We start from the raw sequence: 21,613 nt of genomic DNA on the forward strand, positions 1-21,613 counted from the left end.
AGGAGGTGTTGGGTGGTAATGTGGAGAAGGTGTTGGGTGGTAATGTGGAGGAGGTTTTGTGTGGTAATGTGGAGGAGGTGTTGGGTGGTAATGTGGAGGAGGTGTTGGGTGGTAATGTGGAGGATGTGTTGGGTGGTAATGTGGAGGAGATGTTGGGTGGTGATGTGGAGTAGGTGTTGGGTGATAATGTGGAGGAGGTGTTGGGTGGTAATGTGGAGGAGGTGTTGGGAGGCGATGTGGAGGAGGGACACTGGCGCACGGACGTTGTTGTTTGGGCGGAAGGTGCTGCGCGCCTACGTGCAGCAGGCCTACCGCTACCACCAGGCGGAGATCCTGGCGACGGTGGTGAACGAGTACACGGACTGGGAGCGGCCCGTGCAGCACCCGGTGGCGGTGCGCGACGAGACCATGGAGGCGCTGGGTGACGCCCAGGTGGTGGCGCCCGTCGTGCGCACCGCCGACCTTCACGCCGCCGCCCCCCGCCGCCGCCCCTACCTCTACGTCTTCGAGTACCAGACCAAGTACGGCGACTACCCGCAGGTACCGCATGCCGGCTCTGCGTGCCGGCTCTGAGCTCCGGGTTTCCACCTTGTGCACATGTTTCAAACAATCATGACAGTTTTAAGTTGTGTGTTTCTAAGTTATGACAGTTCCTAAATTGTGTATTTCTAATTTTTCGATAGTTCTAAAGTCATTATTTTCTAAGTTATGAAAGTTGTATGTTATGTGGAATTCTTCAAGAATTCTAAGGTATGAGTTCAGGGCCGGATTTAGGGGAGAGCAACCGGGGCCTCCACAAATGGAGGGTTCCGTTCATTAACACTAAAATTTAATTTCATATAATACTTGTATCCGATTATATTTATGTCTGTTTTTTAAATACTAAGAGAATCTACTTGATTTCACAATAAATTATTTAATGGAAAACTCGACTGAAAAATTGTTCATTTTATTTGGAAAATAATTTGGGGCCAGGGGGCCTCCGCTCCTCTGTTGCCCCGAGGCCTCCAGACTTCTAAATCCGGCCCTGGGTATGACTGTTCTAAGCCATGTGGTATAGTGTTTCTAGGTTATGACAGGTCTAAGTTGAATGTCTCCAAGTTATGCAGAAGTTTCAAGAATTCTAACAATTCCAATTATGACAGTTTTAAGTTGTGAGTTTCAGCATAATGTGTTTCTATGTTATGACAGTTCCAAATTGTGTGTTTCTAAGTTTTCGATATTTCTAAAGTCATTTTTTTCTAAGTTATGAAAGTTCTATGTTACGTGGAATTCTTCAAGAATCCTAAGGTATGACTGTTCTAAGTGGTAGGTATGTTTCAAAGATAAATGTGGATTCCCCCGCAAGTAACTCTGTCTCCCCGCCCACCTTGGAATCCAGTCTTGCACTTACACAGTGTTTCGCACGCCATTCAACCACGTTTCACGACATCGCTTTAAAATAAGGAACCTCTTGCGCAACGTGAACAGGCTAACGGCGCTACATAGTTTTAAAAAGAAGTATCTCAGTTTTGTGTTACTAACGGTCAAACATTAAAACTGTGATAAAACCTTCAGAAACACGAGCCTGGGATAAATGTTTCGCAGTGTTCCTGGTGTAGCGATGTTCTTCTCTGCACTGACGAAGGTGATTTTTCTTTTAAAGTGATGTCATGAAAGGTAACTGAAATGAGTGTGAAAGTATTTTATGTAAAACCTTAATTCAAGGGATTTTTTGATCTACAGGTAGGCGGGCTCATTGAGCAGGTTTGACACCTATGAGCTCAAACAACATAGTATTCATTTAACTCTAAATATTATTAGAGACCCGTGAATTTCGCGGATTCAATGACCTCCAGGATATACTCCAGTATCCTCTACACACTCGGGCAAATGCCAACTGTTCATTGGCTGTTGACTTGTGAGTCGTCTCGACTGGGTGGCCTGTGATTCGACATTTCTATGAGTGAGGGTCTCTAATTGGCCCTCAGTCCTCCAGATTAACAGAGAACCAAGACAGAAGCAGCACTAAGGTATAATTATTTGAATTTTAGCATAACACGTAATGAATCCGCGAAATTCACGGGTCTCTAAATATTATCTATACTATGCATTTACTTCCTATTATTAGCTGCCAAAGTTCCATTTTCTTTAATCTGCCTTCGGGAAGATCTAAAGGATAACGAAACTGTAACGTTTCAGTTTAAAAGAAAATGCAACTTAAAATATGTACTTTTTTAATTCAATTTTTTATCAAAATTTGCAAATATTTTAACAGTATTGGCAACAAAATTAAGTTATATAAACTTTTCAATAGAATATTATTTTGTTTTAAAAAATCGATTCAGTAGTACTTTCTTGCATTCTGTAAATGACTGATAACCTGAAATAAATGATTAACAGTGGCAGTGATATTTTTGCGAAAAATTCTGATCACTCGATATACCTATTGCAATACGGTATGTCTGCGCAAGCAAGTTCTGCTTTTTTGATTGGCGGCCGTGTGCAAGCGAAGCTACTGCCTTATTTGGTTGGGCCAATCAGGACGCGTTTGCTTCCATACCGAAAGGCTACATGATTAATGTGCCGACAGTAATCAACCAATCACGAACACAGACTAAGCTGTTTTACCATAGAGGTAGATAGAAAAATCACTGGCACAAATTATGAACAAAACTCTACACTATTTCTTTTGAAAAGAAATAAATTTAAGTGATCGTTTTGACAGCCTCATCCGTACAAGGGTGAAAAATTATAAATTATTTTATGTCTGGGACTTTCAGATGAAAAGGAAGCCTGATTCAAGTGTTTCATTATTAGAGACTGGAAAAATTCGCGGTTTCAATGACCTTCAGGATAGACTACACAGTCCTCAGTATATTCGGGAAAATAGCGCCTGTTCATTGGCTGCTGACTTGCGAGTCGTCTCAACTAGTTTGCTTGTGATACGATACTACTTTGGTTGAGTATTTCCTATTGGCCCAGAGTCGTCCAGATGAACAGTGAACCAATAACAAAAGCAGCTTAAAGGTAGATATATTTTAATTTTAGCGTATCGCGAAACGAATCCGCGAATTTTTCCGGTCTCTAGTCATTATAGACCAATTCAAGTCAACTGACTAAGGTTAAACCCGCTAAAATATAAAAAAATTATATACTTCAATAATTATATATTAATTTTAATATATGTAGTTACACTGCAGTTATTATGACAATGTTTAAAAACTTTAAAAGAGTTTAAAACACATAATTTTTATTACTTTCAAAGTAGTGTGTCTTCTTCTACACACATATTTACACATAAATTTTCGTGTTTTTATTGTCCTTTATCTTAGAGTTGATGCACATCATCAAGTTAATGTATTGTCTTACTTTGTACTTATCAGCCATCCCTAAAATGTTTCGGTATTTTTATATAATTTTATTTATATGATACAAATTAAAATATAATTCAAACAAACAAAATCAATTATAATGTATTTAAGATAATTTTCGGTACCAATGTCTCCTGTGTATTTTTATTGTGTGTGTTTTAAGGTGATAATTAGGTAGAGTTTCGTCTAAATACCGTTAGGATATCTTGAGTTATTGGGTAACCTCATTGCATACATACAGAGATATATTTTTCCCCTTAAAATTATGCACCTCCCCTTGGCTTGGGTTCAAAATACCTATTCTTTTCTCGGAAATTTTTGAAAATCACAGACGACTTTCCTATAAGTATTTGTGCGTGAATATGCGTTTTTACATTTTACATTATTTTTATATTTAATGTTTTTTTAATACGGTATCGTTTATTAACATTTATGATTCGATGTGTAATTATAAGTGTATAAAACTTATGTCAACTAACGTGAACCATTGTATTCAACTTAATGACGGATATATATGTATATATAAATAAAAAGTTACTTTTACCAACTTTCACGTTTTGTTCAACCTTGCAACGTAAAACTGAACTTTGTAGCAGAAGCGAAATTACCACTTAGAAACCGGAACTCCAGCCGCAAGCGACAGAACAATGGCTTTAATCGCTCCAGGACTCGAGTCCCATCTAGTGGCGTAAAGACGAACTTCTCAGTCTTCTGCCGAACCAGTAAGAACTCTTCCACGCCGCGGAGAAATTTAATTTGCTACCTATTAACGCCTCCACTGTCGGGCCTTCGAACTTATCTGCCTGAATGGAGAGGCGGGTGGTTTGCATAATTAACTCAAAGAATAATAAGCACTCGAAAAGATGACTTATCTTAACCCCCCCCCCCATACATTGGCTCAGTATTCATTTACTGTAGTTTATTTTTTAAAAAATTCTCAATATCGCATGTATGTATATATTTTATAAATCTACTTATTAATATTTACTGCACTTGTATACTTAATAAAGTTTTAGATTTTCTTTTTGTGATTTATAGCTTTCCTAAAATTCTAATCTGTGTAGTTGCTACAATCAAAGCCAAGTATAAATATCTTATCACTTAAAACAATTTTTTTTCCTAGTTGACTTCTTGTCTGCGATGTGTTTTAAATAATAACTATAAAATGAAAAGAGATACAAATACGTAATTTTGATTTCAACTGGTTTTTTATTTTCATACAGTTTTCATAACGTTTAATTCTGCAAATTTTATTTCGTTAAGGCAAAGAACACACATTAAAAGGTTTTTGAAAACCATGAAATAGTGTCTTGTGACAATATTTATTCAGTTGAAGTCATTCCCAAAAATGAATTCAATTTTAAACGCCAATGACTTCACAGGGAAAAATATATGTAGCAACCAATCACTATTTACTTTAGGCATGCCATTAAATTAAGTGTTGTGCTTCAAGAAGTCAATTTTTTTAAAATTAAACCATTAAAAAATCATTATGGTCCAAGAACTGTTGAAACTAATTGGCACCTTTCTGATTCTATACCTGCCCCTTGATGCAGATGTTAAGAGTTTTAGACGAAACTTGTTTTAATCAATACTTTAAAGCACACTGTAATGATAAGGTGCTGTGCATGACAATACCGTAAATCAGCTGAAATTTTTTTTATCTATAATTCAGTTTTTTTTGTTTGATTAGCCGTTCTATCACTTCAATAGTCTCGTTTAAAATTAGGTTCTCGTTGTCAAAGTGCACCACCAATTCCACTTCATTTTGTCGTTATTTTAAAATGACTGAATATTATTTTTACCGTGATGATATTTATTATGAACATTATATTATGTCAAAAATGCTATATTTATCGATGTTGGACATAAAAATATTGGCTAAAGGACATCCGGAATGTTAAAATTATTTCTTATATTTCCATATAGTAATTAATTTAACTAATTTAAAATGTTATTTAATTTTTTTTCAGTTTGGTTTGTTTCCTTACAAAATAATATTACATTATTTCAAACAGGTAGCAGTTCTTTTTTAGGGGTGTTGCGGTGTAGACGTTAAATATTAACTTACTCCACTGTTGATTCCATAATAATGCCGTAAATCGTAACCGTTGTCTAACGCGCAAACTACGGGTAAGACAGTATGTAAATAAATTAACTTATATCAAGAAACCTTCAAAATGTTCGTCCTTTTCTGGTACAATGATCTCCATACACTTGCACACTAAAAGGTCGGTGTCTATTTTCCATTGACCGGTGCTACTTATACCTTCTAGCCGCACTGCATGTGTTTGGGTTATATGGATTTTGTAATTTTGTTATCGAGTTATTATCCTTCTGGGCTTGTCAAAACTACCTACGGCGTATAGGGGTATGCATTCCAAATAATAAATCAATTTAGCAGGTATATACTCGTATATCATTTATGAATATTAACTGAAAATTGAACATTAACTATTTTTTCCCAGTTTTTTTTTTCACCTATCCTCCAAATCTGGTCTCGTCACTACTACTGATAACAAGGTGAGTAGCTATGTTGGTCAAATGATCTTGATTACGTGCGTTAATTAGTGTGCACTAACAAGAGGATGAAGACCGGTTGGCTAATTAGACGAGCCTCAGTCTTCGACGGATTCTAATGAGCTGCATCAGAGCGAGAATGCGGGAGACCAGCATAATCCGACTCCACTCTTGACCCGGGTTACGAGCAGTAATTATCAACTGGAGCGTCCATCTGGTATAACTAGCTGATAATCATATTGGCTCACATTTTTATCGGGCTTATTTACACACCCGCTTTTATCCGGTAGACGATCATTAGAACCACCATCATTTCGCGGATATTTTGGTAGCAAAGTTCACTTATAGCTAGCGACCGGAAAAATTCGCGGGTTCATTTTGTGATATGCTAAAATTCAAATAATTATACCGTTGTGCTGCTTCTGCTTTTGGTTCACTGTTAATATGTAGGACTCTTGGCCAATTAGAGACCATCAGTCAAAGAAGTATCCAATCACAAGTTACCCACTTGAGACGCCTCAAAATTCCGCACCCAATAAACAGGCGCCGTTTGCTCAAGTAGGCAGAGGATAGTGAAGTCTATCCTGAAGGTCATTGAACTCGCGAATTTTTCCAGTCTCTACTTATAGCACATAGACATCTGCTTCACTTGTGATTATTGGACTATAGTGCTCCTGACAAGCATTCGTCGAGAAATTGTGTAACCTGCCAAAGGATGTAGCCTTGTTATTTACCAATGAGTAGAGACCTGCAAAATTCGCGGATTCATTTCGTGATATGCTACAATTCAAATAATTATACCTTAGCGCTGCTTCTGCAATTGGTTCACTGTTAATCTGGAGTAATTAGGGCCAATTAGAGACCCTCGCTAAAATAAGTGTCGAATCACAGACACTCGGTCGAGACGACTCACAAGTCAGCAGCCAATGAACAGGTGGCATTTGTCCGAGTGTGTAGAGTGTAGTAGAGTCTATCCTGGAGGTCATTGAATCCGCGAATTTTGCAGGTCTCTACCAATGAGTATTAACATGCATGTTTTATTTTCGCAAAGATATCCAGATCAGCTGTGTGTTAAATCTTTGTTGCATTTTTTTTTCTGTGGTTGGGTAAGATCTGGTCGCGGTTTTGTCGGTCCGGGTAGGCGAGCCTTTTAAAGCGGACCACCCATCGAGTCTTTCCTCCATCGACTTTTTCTTCTTTTGCTTACTTTTATCGGTGACGTGATTTTGATAGGATGTTAACGCCCAACAACCTTCCACGCCGATCAATCAGTTTGAAGACTGCCGTGACGTTGTTTGAGAACATCCAGCCTGCTAATGATTCCGTAATGATTAGAGATGCGGAAATTTCGCGCATTCGTGTAGTCGCAAGTTAGAAAGCAAACCTTCACACTCTCGCTTTGTGTTCATTATTGGCCCGTCAGTTGTTTGGACACGCCCCTCTACGACTGTGAGCCAACGATGCCTAACTAGCAGAGAAGTAAGCTAAACAGGTAGTGCCAATTAACGAGGATAAACATTTTTCGCTACGAAATCAACCAATGGGAAAGCAAACATAAGTTGAGAAAACATATGACTTTGTATTCTACCCTGACGCTAGACCAATTTCTGGGTCTTTAGTCATTACAATTTTTTTTCTAAAAGACCACAAAATGACATAACGTAATGTTATAAATATGTAATTTGAGTACGTCAACAATCAGTTTTGGGTATCAGTAAAAAATATATATTATATTTTCTCAATAAATTTGGCACCGTGTACATTCCCAAAAAACTGCCATAAAGGCCTTCAAAAAACCATACATTAAAACTGAAATGTTTACATTAGTGTCCCTGGAAAAATACAGTAATTTAATTTTTCTTATAATACATTTAGGCTTATTTTCAATTATTAGTATGTGATAAAGTTTACGAATTCAAATTTTCTACAAGTTTTAAGTGTTTATAGATACGGACAGGAAAACTTCTCAATCATTTCGCGATAGCTTGGGATTCAAACCGTTTTCCCTTTGTGCTGCTTCTGTCATTGGCCTTCAATTCATTCAGAAGTCTGTATGCCAATGAGAAACCATAAAATTAAATACAGTTTAGACGTCTCATTATTTAGCAGCCAATGTGCAGGTAACATTTACTCTGAGTTTTCACAGAACCATGCAGTGCACCCTGGATTGTTGTACCCACAATTTTTTTCCCCAGTTTTTTAAGTATTCAATATTACTGCACGACTATAATAGAGCAAAAAAATATAACCAAGCTAAGAAATACGACTATTTGGTGTCATATAAAAATTAAAATAAATAACTAAAAATACAAATAGAAATCTCCGAGATATCTGTGACTAGGGCTTTCTAATATTCTCAACATTTTTAATGATAGTGTTTGTGTTCGAAACCATTTTAAAAAATGGTATTTTGAAACGGATTTATTCGTCATTCACTAACACGGCGAAGAAATGCGGTTTCTTGATTGTTTGGTCTGTCGAACTATGGGCCAGCATTATTTTCGTTATCAGATGGCGATTGGCTTGACTGCAAATAATTTGACACTTGAATTTACTTTATCATTATTAGAGACCTGAAAAATTCGCGCAGTCATTTCACGATAGGCTAGAATCCAAAAATTTGCTTTTTTGCTGCTTCGGTGATTGGGCCACAGTATATCTGAAGGACTTGTAAATGTAAACAAAAGAAGTATCGAATCACGAGCATCCCAGTTAACAGGTGCTGCGAGTCAGTATCCAATGAGCAGATGCAATTCGCCCGAGTGCATAGAGGATCATGGAGTCCATCCTATAGGTCATTGAAATCGTAAATTTTTCCGTTCTCTAATCATTAGTTTACGGATAATTTGACGCCTACTTGGAGGAGGAGCTGATTGTAAAGTTACAAAAATCATGAAGGCAAATATCACGCGCATCTTGGCCAGTGGTAGCAGTTAATAGACAGATGAAGTCAACTTTATTCCATACAAGTTTATTTAGTCACTAACTTTTACCGGGAACTATTGCTTATTTCGCCGGTACCTACTTACAAATTAAGAACATATATCTAATGTTATTTCGGTGAAACTAGTTTTGACAATAATTTAAAGATTGAAAGATATTGAATCATGCTCTATACTGTAAATTAGTTATTATCTCAAATATTGGCCTGCCCTACGTGTGAAACAGCCGTAGCAAACCAAGCGGAAGTCAGAATTATAACGAAATTTCAGCTGCAGATTTATTACGACAAAATATTTGACATAAAATGCTTCCCAAGCCCGGTATACATATTTGAAGTTGGAGCTGACATTTTATATTGCAGATGATTGAAAAAGTATTTAAGATAGAACGCTAAGAATCTTGATCATTTTTAACCAAACAAATTTCTTGTTATTATCTTTGAAAGATTTGTGCAATGGGAGTGCATGACTTGATGTAAGCTTTTGGACATACGCCATTGCTAAGCACTTTTACTGTAGATGAAAACTAAAAAACTAAAAAATACGCAAAAGACAAAAAAACACAAATTAAGCAAAAAAATGGCTGTTTTTTTCGTTCTCTTCTGTTTTGGAATACTATTGTATTTGTTTTGTCTTTTCGTTTTGTCGTGTTTTTGTCTCGTTCCAACTGTTGTGCTGAATTTTTTTGGGTTCAATATTTTTGTACTGTCATCATTCGTGGGGGTTTTTTCGTTCTCTTAGTTCATTTTTCTTTGTTTTTCTTTATTTGTTGACTATATTCCTGTTATGGAATATTATGTGGTGTTTATATCCTGTTGACAACAGCAATTTGCTTAGTTTGTGTTTTTTGTCTTTTGGGTAATTTTTAGTTTTTTAGTTTTCTTCTACAGAAAAAGTGCTTAGCAATGGCGTATGTCCAAAAGCTTACATCAAGTGCAATTTCTTGTTGACCTCGTAAAATGAATTAATCTTAATAATAATGAGGTGGAGCTCCTTTCGTTACCCATGCATTTTTCTGACATGTGGACACTCCCAATAATACTTTCAAAACAAAATCATTTTACAACACCAAAATATTTTGGAGTGGTTTTAGAAATCATTTCAACTAAACATTATCCATTGCTCAGTGTTACAACTTAAATCCTAAATTTTTAATTTCATGAAAGGTAAATTCTACTTTAGATTTTAAAAAATATATATGTTGGTTCATAAAAAGCAGTCTTGAAAAATTATATACAACAAAACGTTTAATGGCTTCTTGGTGCATCATAATAATTTCACGTCCCAACAAGTGAGAACCGCGCCACTTAAAGTAATTACTTGGCCAGTGATTGGAACATCCGCGATTATTTGTCGTTAACTGCATTGTCTGCGGTAATGCCATTAATTGGCTGGTCAATCACGCGCGCTCACGAGGACGACCATGAACTCGACGGCGGTTCGCTCAACGTGGGGGCTCGGCAGACGCGAATCGATTTGTGGTCCGTGGATGAGAAAAAAAATACGAGTTCAGTAAATTAACGCGTAATGAAAGCATCTACCGAAAACTTAATTAACAAGCTGAACTGATTGGAGTGCAACGGACACGAAAATGGGGCGTGCGTTTCATTATAATGTCTCTCGTCGAACAAGCACATTAGTCCGAACGTCAAAGTAATTTATTGAACTGGGCACTCATTTTTGTTTGGTTTTTTTTTTTGTAAATCAAATATTCATATGTGAATAAATATAGTAAACAGTAAAATTTTTTACGAAGCTATATTCGTTAGTATATTAAAATTACATGAGTGAATAAAATAAAAAAAATCTCCACATTTATTTACGTATTTAAATTTTAACTCAGACGAAGAGTATGTAATTTTTTTTTCGAATGTAACATACGCGTGATGAGAACAGGCTTGTTGCATGATGATAACGCGATGGTATATTGTTGACTTCCGCATTACGATGGTGAAGGTACAACATTTAAAAAAATCTGTCTAGCGTTTGGCTCGTCTGCCAATCTCCTGCAACATTGTATCAAATGTACGGACAGAGAAGCTGTGGATAAGCAGCTCGCCATCCTTGGCGTCACCAATAAGACACCAGAGCGCTCTGGCGGCGTGAAGCGCACGAGCGCGACAAGCGAAGCACGGAGAATCATCGCGGTGAAGACGGTGATAAGGCGTGTACACGCGTCTGGTGAGGCGGGATGGATAGGCGCGTCTCTCGCTGGTGCTTCTAGCGCGTTGTTGGGCTCTGATCTGGAGCGCAGTCTTCTCGTCGTGCCTAAGACAACTATGAGATTTGAGTGGTAAACAATACATTGTAGGGTGCTTTCAAGAATTTTTAGCAGGTGTTTCGTGACTAGAAATTATTCTGAGAACGCAGGTTTTAGCCATTTTTTTACTCTTCTAAAAATACAGCTCGAAAACGAAACAAGGAAAAAGAGCTACCCAACATCCCTCAGCGTATTCTTAAATGCATTCCGCAAACAGACCCCAATGGGTAGAGACCTGCAAAATTCGCGGATTCAATGACCTCCAGGATAGACTCTACTACACTCTACACACTCGGACAAATGCCACCTGTTCATTGGCTGCTGACTTGTGAGTCGTCTCGACCGAGTGTCTGTGATTCGACACTTATTTTAGCGAGGGTCTCTAATTGGCCCTAATTACTCCAGATTAACAGTGAACCAATTGCAGAAGCAGCGCTAAGGTATAATTATTTGAATTGTAGCATATCACGAAATGAATCCGCGAATTTTGCAGGTCTCTACCAATGGGATATGTTGAGCAGTTTTCAAAAGGCGTGGTTTCTTCCGAAGCCCTACACACCTTGTGTGTGCCAGAGTGGGCAAGGGCCTTAACTGCAAGTCGAGCCGACCAGGCCGGCGGTGACGGAGAAAGCCTGCATCTACGTGGAATGCCGTGCTGAATAATTGACGTACAACGGGACACCTTCCTTCTAGTTCCCAGGATGGACCAAGTGAGGGTTTGATCGCCAGCAACGGGTTCCCCAATCATCAGCGAGTTTACCCGTCCTTGCCCTGAGGAGACTCGTTATTCTCAGTACCGGCACGACAGTGGGGAACACCACAACAGGCCGTGAATCCGGTCCCCGAGTTCAACAACAACAACAACAACAACAACAACAACAACCGTGCTCTTCATTGCGAAGTATCGTGATTTACATGAATTAAAACTTACAAAATATCTGTGCACTTCCCCTTTTTCATTGACGATGTTGTGGCGTGTTTTGCGAAGGGCAATAAATAAGGCGTATTTTTTGTCTGATCAATTAATAACCTATTGCTATTAATGAACGGCGTTAGTGGTTCGAACACGTTTTCGAATAAACCATAACGTGGGATAGAAAACTCTAACGAAAAATTTAGACTAATCACATTTTTATTACAAATTTTATTTATCAATGCTTAGGGTTATTGCAATGCCATAGTTTACTTGAGATGCACTGTTAGGCGCTGGCTTTGTGATACATGTTTAAGGATTTTTTTTTGTAAATGTTGTTGCTATGAACAAAATTGATGGTTTATAAAATAGATTAGGAATGAAATTGTTCCAGTGACCCTTAGCCATAAGTTTGGGCAGACAGTTTTCGCGCAATATCTAAACTCCTGTTAGATTGCAACTGGGTATATCCGCATCAGCGCTTTCTTCCTTGCAATTGGCGAGAGAAGTCGTTAGGTTTTTTGACCGAGCATTCAGGGTGTATTTGCTTCTACATTGAGTAACTGTGATTGGAGTTGTAACACTCAACATGTACTTGAAAGAATCTCACCCAATCACGAAACACAGGCGATGCTACAGTGTTTTAATTTTCAGTAAGTCGCGGAATCTTTTCGCGGAAGCTAAAGCCGTAAGTTATTTTCCATAATCAGACACTGATAGTTTATGAGCCAGATTATTATACACAAGGTCTCTGAGCCTAACTGCCCAGCAAGGGCTTATTTCTAGGGGCAGACAATTTTCGCAAAAAAATCGGTACGCTTAATAGACTGCAAAAAAAGTGTACCCGCATTAGCGGTTTCTAACTGTGATTGGCAGCCGTCTGCGAGAGAAGTCGTTGCCATATTTGACCGAACCACTCAGGAAGCGTTTGTTTCCGCACTGAATTGCTGCGATTGGTTATGAAACGATCGACATAACTCGGAAAAAAACTCACCCAATCACGAAACACAGATTATGCTACAGTGTTTTAACTTTCTACTGGTCTCGGAATCCTTTCGCGAAATATGCATGCCCCTACTTATTTCGTATCAAGTTAGCTTCGTGATACTCGCATACAAAGTGATTTAAGTCATATTTCTCCCTAATATACGCCTTAGTCCACTCTTTCTAGTTGATCGCAGATTATTCATTGTCGAAATTGCGTTATCACTCTAGACCACCACTAAATCCCAACGTACTCGAAACAATAACTTACGTATTTAATTGAGAACATATGAGTGTTTAAGGCTATAGCAAAGTATTTCTAGTTCATTAGTGGGTATTGGACAAATTCGCGATTTCAGTGACCTCCAGGATAGACTCCACTGTCACATGCATACTCGATAAAGTGTTAATTGTTCATTGGCTGCCGACTTGGGAACGTAACCTGTGGTTCGATACTTTTCTGGTTGAAGGTCTTTTTCATTGGCCCAGAGTCTTCCAGATAAGCTGTGGACAAATAGTATTATCAACACAAGGAATAACTTTTTATCTTATTGAGAAATGAGTCCACATTTTATCCGGTCTCTATTAATTACGTTGTCAGGATACTAAACTGAAAAGACTCATGCGACGTTTATTTATAAACCAATCGAAATCATTCATTTGGATAATCATGTTCAGCACTATTTTACTACATATTTTTAATATTACATCTTGGAAATACAAACCAGGTCTGTAACGGGGAACATATGTATATACGCATGTTATATGTGTAAAATACCAGAAGAAAAAAATATATATGTCCTTTAATGGTGTTTAAGCTGAATATTTATTTTTTTTACACGTTTAAAAGAAACTATACGTCAAGAATGGTTTACTATCAAGGTCTTTTTTTCCATCCTAATTCTTGGTGGACATCAGACATCACCCATAGCTGGCTTCGCTTTGTCCGCACAGCGGAGTCCCAGACAGAAGAACTCGCCTCTGTTTTTGTCTTCTTTAAACGCCGGAACTGTGGAAATGGCAGAGACAAGAGGGAGAGAGAAAGTGTAGCTGCAGTCAGAATTCTGTTGCTGAAAGGTTCGGGGGAAAGGGGGCCGGGTTAGAAGCGAGTGAAGTGCGAGTAAACAGCAGACAGAGAGGAGTGTCGGAGGAAGCTACGTGCGATGAAGAGGAGAGAGCGAGAGAGAGAGAGAGAGAGATGGCAGTGTTTAAGCCCGGATGCGCACCGATGTCTGTCGCAGACAGCGAAGCGGCAGTTTTGTATAATTGTGGGCCCGGGGGGGGGAGGTGGGATGTGTCGGCCGTAGTGTTATCAGCGCTTTGCAGTTGGAGGGGAGTGTACAAGTGTGTGTGTGTGTGTGTGTGTGGGAAGAGGTGTGAATGACGTTACCATTACCCCTCCTGCCACCGCACATGTCTTCTCACAGCCTCGTCCCAAACCCCCCCCCCCCCCCCGCACTTCCTCACACAACCGCGAGAAATTTCTACGACGGCAGTGTGATGCTGATGAGGTTGTTGTTTTCATCTGTCCGGGAAATTTTCGCCGGCGCGTCAAATGCAGTATATCCAGCTCCCGTCTATTTTTTTTTTTTTCCTTTTCTGGATTATTTACCTCGCGGGGCTCATCCCGGGTGGTTGAATAATCACGTGCTGCGTCATTATGTGTGGGGATGCTCAACTCCATTCCTCCCTTGCAGATCCCCAGGTGACGGCGGTTTATATGTTTTACCTTCTGCGAACCCAGTTACACTCTGGCATGACAACCGACAGCGAAGGGGTAAGAAAGTAAAAAAAAAATATATAGTAAGTCTTTCTCTACTGGCCAGTGATGTGTAAACTTATAACCACGAGCAAATTCACGTGATCTCATGTCGCAAATAAATTTAAAAATCTAAAAGTATTCATTTTAGGGAAAAAAAACTGTACACATTTTCCCATTTTTTAAAACCTAACCAAAGTTCTGTTCAACAAGTTGGTAATAACCTAATCTAACCGAACCCAACCCATCTCAACTCAGGTTAGGTTAGGCTAAATTTTGTTTTTATTTTTCCCCCTAGAATTTTTCTCAAGTCGGTGCATCTGATGCGCTTCGAGTAGTTTCGGAAGTAAGAATTAAGTAATAGGTACTTGCAAATTCATATCAGAGTCAAAAATTAAAATTAAATGTACACGTGAAAAAATATAATAAACGGAGGACTTATGTTTAAATGCAGGTAATATACACAACAAACGAGCTAAAACACTTCAACACGCAATAATTATAAATAATTAATTAATCGCGACTCACGAAAACAATAAAAAGTACTTTCCCAATAGCTGTAGGGAAAAAGTTATATATATATATATGTGTGTGTGTGTGTGTGTATATATATATATGTGTGTGTATATATAAGTATATATAGATACAGAAAAATCACGCGGTTCCGCCATCTTTTCTAGAGTTATGAGTAGAGACCGAAAAAATTCGCGATTTCAGTGACCTATAGGTAGGGACACATGTATTTCACGAATACATTTCGTGTCAAGGTATTTCACAAAATACTGTAGCTTTCCTCCTGTGCTTATTGGCTGAGGTCGGTGAGAGGTGTCGTCCCGCTCTTAACGGGGCCAATGAGAATGTGGTCACCGTACTGCTGCATCCTCACAATTTGCCATATGACTCTTAGAAAAAGCTACAGTGTTTTGTGAAATACCTTGAAATGAAATGAAATCGCGAAATACAGGTGTCCCTACTTACAGGTCCTCTAGGCACTCGGGCGAATTGCATCTGCTCATTCGTTACTGAATCGCAGCACCTGTTAACTGGAATGCTCGTGATTCGTTACTTCTTTTGTTTACATTTTTTCATTGGCCCAAAGTCCTTCAGATATACTGTGGCACAATCACCGAAGCAGGAAAATTGCAACCTTTTTGGATTTTAGCCTATCGTGAAATGAATGCGCAAATTTTTCAGGTCTCTTTATGAGACTTCGATGCAAACGCAGCATCGTGGTAACACATTTCCGTTCTTTCAACTCCTGTCTCATTCATTACTCCTACCAGATGCCGTATACCGAGAGCTAAGATGTTTACACATCAATAAATAAAATGTCCATCAAACTATTACAAACTTTCAGTCGTTACCTTGCTGCTACTGTCTGTTATCGCCTGCAATACACGCGCGGTTTCAAACATTACATTTTTCTCCCGTTGCCATTCGTTAACTCACCAGGTTTACTCCAAACGACCGCAGTTCTCGGTATCGAGAATATATCCGCTCGATTTATCCCTTCCATCCATCTTTCAGCGCGGCTGTTTCCCCTACGGCTATTTGGGTACCGTTTGATATATTTTCTCGCACAGGAGTGTGGTTAAAGCTTGTAGTTATGTCTCTTATTCTGTGCCCAAAATGTTTTGTTACCATTATATGTCATTGTTTTAGCAATTTTCGTAAAAACCACATTCAAACGAAGTAATCCGCGATATTTTGAATGGCTGAAACGTTTGGAAGAACTTCTGAGTTATTTCACGGATGGCTGGCTATTAAAAGGTCACTTGTATAAAACAAATGTATTGCACGTACAACATTTCAAATTGGATTTTGTTACTGTCCACGTTTCACATAAATATGTCTTAAGAGATTGTACAATCACACGGCAAAAAAAAATATTGCTTTGCTATCCGGTTATCTCCGGAGTCAGGTGAATTTTGGACTATGTATTTTTTTTTTTTTTTTTGAAAGGTGAAGTTCGAAGGTTTTATTTAACTATTTAATCATGGGCTATTAACAGCTGTGTTTTATAAAATAGTATTGTCATGTGGGAGGGGTGTTTAATATTTTAAAATAAACTTTACCTTAATAGTTAATAAACAGTGGTAACAACCAGTCGCCGACGCAAGGGAGGTATAGGGGGATATATAACCCATCTTTCTTCCGAATTCGGGAAAATATTTGCAAACTATCAGTGGGGCATTGTGTGCGATGCACGGTGAGCTGTTACAACACCTGCAATTACAACTGTGTGAAAAGCCGCATCGACTACGGCCACTTATGAAGGCACATGTGTCAGTGTGTTTGGTTCAATATTAAAATTAATTGCTTTTAATTTTTAATACAAGTATTTGAAATATATTTTTGTATTTATGATTTTGTTTTCCTACCCCTCTCCCAAGAAAAAAAAATCCGGTTTCGGTGACAGCAATACAGATTTTCTACTGCTGTAAGTTAGCCCGCAAAAAAAAAAATATATATATATGCCATGAATTTTGGGTTAGAATTTATGGTATTAACGTACAGCATAATAATATAATTTATCTTACGTAGATTTGTGACATACTTAAACGATCCTTGCTTCCGACGGTGTGTTCAGAATAAGTTACACTATTTTCGTGCTCCTTCCTTCTTTGATTTTAATAATGCCTTGTTATTAATTTCCTCCTGAAATATCCTGTTTTAAGAAATCGCACATTCACAACACGTAGGTGAAAAATTTTTCAAACGTGAGCCAGCTTTTTTAACAGACAAAAGTCCCACAATCTGTTTTATGCACTTGAAAAATTTGTTTAATGTAATGTGATCATTTCATCTGAGCAAATGCCTCGGCAGCTTATTCTCATGGTGATTTTTTCAACATAAGTTTTCGATATGAGTTTTCACGTAATAAAAAATTGTAATTAAATATTCTACAACATATCTTTCAGTCTTTTTGTTTTTACAAATATAGGTAATTGAAGTCTACTTCACCTAGTGAGTTTGAGACTTTTAGCATAAAGCCATTTTTATTTAGCTGATTTATATTTCTGAATAATATTTTCTTCATTGAAGTGTTGTCTTCGTTGTAATATTTCTCAATGTATCACTTGTTTTTCAGTGCGTTCCATCACCTACAGTATATAAGCTAAATATCGTTCCATGCCTATAAAAATCCATCTGAGAGATTTCTGTCACTATGGCAAAATGTGTGTGCACTCATTAAAGTTGTCAAAAACGTCTTGCTACTTGCAACGTAGTGCTTGTGTTCATTAGGCACTATCGAAGATATTTTGAGATTAAATGGCTCAATGCATTATTCAATAAATAATTGTTAAGCATGCCCAGCAATCTGTCATAAAGATTCTCAACATTTCACCAGCAAAGCAAGATCTAGTAAAACATAAGTTTCAAAGCTATACCTCTTGCAGAAAACCAGATATGTTGTTGGTTATTACGTTATTGGTAAATTCCTCGTACATTAAACAAATAATAAAGTTTATATTAATAAAATTTTCAAGGAGAAATTTAACGAAAAAGAGAATCAATTTCGAGGTGCAATATTGAGTTCTGTCAACGTTTGTAGACTAAGAAAGTCCTGATACATAGTACAATTAATAAAAATTTATGACTAAAATATGGCCATAATGTTTGGAAAAAAAACAGCGCGTTTAGCTTCAGGGTTGATCACGTATTGACGAGGCCATAACTGCAACCTCTGGGGCAAAACATGTGTTAGTGTGGGTGTGTGCGAATTTTTCTCGCATGGGAACTGCATTAGATACACTCCTAAGAGAGATGTTTGGCACACCGTTTATTCTGTTTGAAACTTTAAGAGTTTACGATATTAAAAATGATAGGTACATTGTAGCTGAAATAAATTGTATGCATATAAGTAAACATTAGCTAAATAGTGGCTCTTAATATTCCTACACGTCATGAACATAAAATTAATTTTTTACTATTCCTCTAATTCATAAAACCATTTCTCAGATATCTTTACAATAATTGTATAGCTATTCATCTTGAAATCATAAAACTTTTCAGTTTCAAATAACAAAAAATATAAATACATCGTTGGCTGAATAATTCTAAATGATGATTAAATTTAAGTAGGGTTCAGTTTATCACTGGTAACATACATATGTAAATGTATTTTAATTTTTATTGTGATTTTTAATATTTAACAAATTTGAATCAATTAAATACTTTACAATTAAAAAAATCATTATCTCTTTTAAAATTAGCATAATTTTTTTTTTTGTTTTTGGCAATTTTTTTTCTTTTTAATTTTTTTTTCTTTTTTAATTTTTTCTTTTATGTACGGTGTACTTAAAACAACGCACGTTTGCTTTTGTGTTATTTTCTCCTGAAAAACCTTTTTGTAACTGCGCAAATATGTAAAACTATTTACACAAGTTTCCATTTTCTTACACGGCCATATTAAGTAATTGAAATATTCTTCCACAAAAATTTCCAAATTTTGTAACGCATGTGCATCTGATCATGAACATTTTCACAATAAAAACCATTAGTGTTCACATCAGGTATCGTAGTATCAGTACTTCATATATTTACGACCAAACTATAAACAAATTGTATTTTCAACATAAACTTTAAATATTTTACATAATAGTGGGTAAACAAATTGTAAGTTTGTCATAATATCAAGCCCAAAGACTTATTTTTGAAGCGAAATAATGGCCAGATAAATATAAAATTCTGAAAGCCCTGTTATTTTAATTGTTTATGTGCATAAAAAAAGTGTTATCCTTTTTATTTGTTTTCGCTGTAGAGGGCAAAGGTAATAGTTGTGTGTTATAATTCCGTTTCAATTCTCCCTGTGTTTTATTTTCTATCTCGGAGTCAGCGCTGAAATGACACGAAAACTTTTTAACATCTAAAATAAATATTAGTTTTTATTTTCAGAAATCTTGGTGACATTGGTGAGATTTTTTTTTTTTTTTTTTTTTTTTTTTTTTAAATAATTGGCGTGGGCTTGTGACGTAAGCCCACCCGTACATAGCGCCTGCAAAATATTTGGTATGCAAACAGCACACCTCCGGTGCACACGAGCTGGGATGGCAGCCTAACTGGGCGTTGGCAGGCGCAAAGTTGAACCTCGCGCTGGTTACCTTGTTAGTAGTATCGATCGGGTAACCTTCCTCGCAGTGCGATTGTTGGGTCGATTGTTTGCCGACGTCTTCCGCTCTTCGAGGCCATCTGGATTCGATTCTTTACGTATTTTTCCAATTGGGAAATATGGCGAATGTTAACGTGGTCTTTATTGTTTTTTTTTTTTTCTCGATAACCCATGAATGCATTCCGTCATTTAGTAAGGTCTATTTCCACGTTACCCTTTAAAATGCATAGTGAGCCTTATGTTATAAGTCATCACGATCATAATTACTATTCCAGTGAAATTTTAGTGCAACTTTGACTTTTTTCTTTGAGAGTTGATTCATCTTTGCGCAATTATTTAACTCCAGACTAGAATATATATTGTGTGTGTGTGTATATATATATATATCTTTAATACTCTTTAGGATAACAAGGCCATATTCTTTGGAGTGTTACACATTATTGAGTAACCACTTCTTCCCGTGGTTTTTATCTGACTCATGGTCAAGTGAGCTCTAGTCCAATCATCAACGTAAAGCAGATGTTAGCGTACTTCAAGTTTACTTTGTTTACCAATTAATTCGCGAAATAATCGTGGCAATAGTAATTGGAACTTCCTCTTTTCTTGCTATCGCAATCATTTTGACATTGTGCAACGTAAACGAGGGCCTACTTCACCTACAATATATAATTAATTATTTATTTATATATCAACATTGAAGATCATAGATTCCTACAGCCTATTATTGTAAATATATTTCATATCCAGGAATATATTATAAAATATATTGCTAAGTCACGTGTTAAATTTTCCTAAATTTCCTAATGTCATCTCAGACTCTGTGAAAACATTAATGAATCATTTGGTTATTATTGTAGTACATACATGGAGTATAAGGTGTAACATTTACTTATATGGTTATATTATTTTTGTCATAATTTTAGTTTATATTTTTCATTTAAGAATATATAAAAATTTAAATTAAAACAATTATTTTTACTAGAAATTGAATTAGCATACAAAGTAACGATGTTATTCAATTAGTCAAAATTAATACGTTATGTAAATTAAGTTTATTTCTTAGCAGTTAAGTGAAATAGTGTTAGAGCGATGCACACGAAAAGAAAGGTGCGCATTGTTTGGAAACCATTGAAATTATCGAGATGGAAAATTCGCCTATTTTACTTTATTACATATTTCATCATCAAGCTAAATTTCATCAAGATCCATTTGGATATTTTTTCGTGGAGCTGAAATAATCTAACAGATGGATGATTTTTTTTAAATTTTGTTTTGGCCTACGTATTACACTCATTACTAACGGATATAACACCAATTTGAAAATATTTTCCATGTACGGACCTGAATCAGTTGAAATTTCTTTGTACATAGATGCGAAATTTCAGACCACTTGTATAAAATATAAAAAAATTGGCGTATATAGATAATACCGTTACAGTCATCTGATGTGTTTTTGGTAACATGCAAAATTTTATCTTATATAAACTACTGTTTCGGGTTTTTATTACAGACATTTATGTTACTGATTCCTTACCGTATTTGTATTTCCTTCTCCGCAAAATGTCCCACATTTTGCTTACGATTTGCCAACACAGCTGTCAAATTTAGGTGACCTGAAAAAGGTCATGAGCTGTTATTTTTACAAATGCCACTCCAACAGACAACACATTTTTGTTGAAATAATTTAATATAAGGTAGAAATTTTACGTATAACGTAAAAGTAATTATACTAAAGAAGCATAGAACGCATAATCAATTTGAAATACATA

At 36.8% G+C, this 21,613-nt stretch overlaps 1 protein-coding gene across 1 annotated transcript in view; it reads left to right on the forward strand.

The window, feature by feature from the left end:
- Positions 1-21,613, forward strand: part of LOC134531916 (neuroligin-2-like) — a 403,682-nt gene that overhangs the window by 370,192 nt on the left and 11,877 nt on the right. Inside the window, exon 6 of the mRNA XM_063367957.1 lies at positions 283-540. Coding sequence (XP_063224027.1) covers positions 283-540 — 258 coding nt within the window. The remainder of the gene's footprint in view (positions 1-282; positions 541-21,613) is intronic.

The sequence above is a fragment of the Bacillus rossius genome, chromosome 5 (genome assembly GCF_032445375.1).
Source record: "Bacillus rossius redtenbacheri isolate Brsri chromosome 5, Brsri_v3, whole genome shotgun sequence".
Classification (NCBI taxonomy): domain Eukaryota; kingdom Metazoa; phylum Arthropoda; class Insecta; order Phasmatodea; family Bacillidae; genus Bacillus; species Bacillus rossius.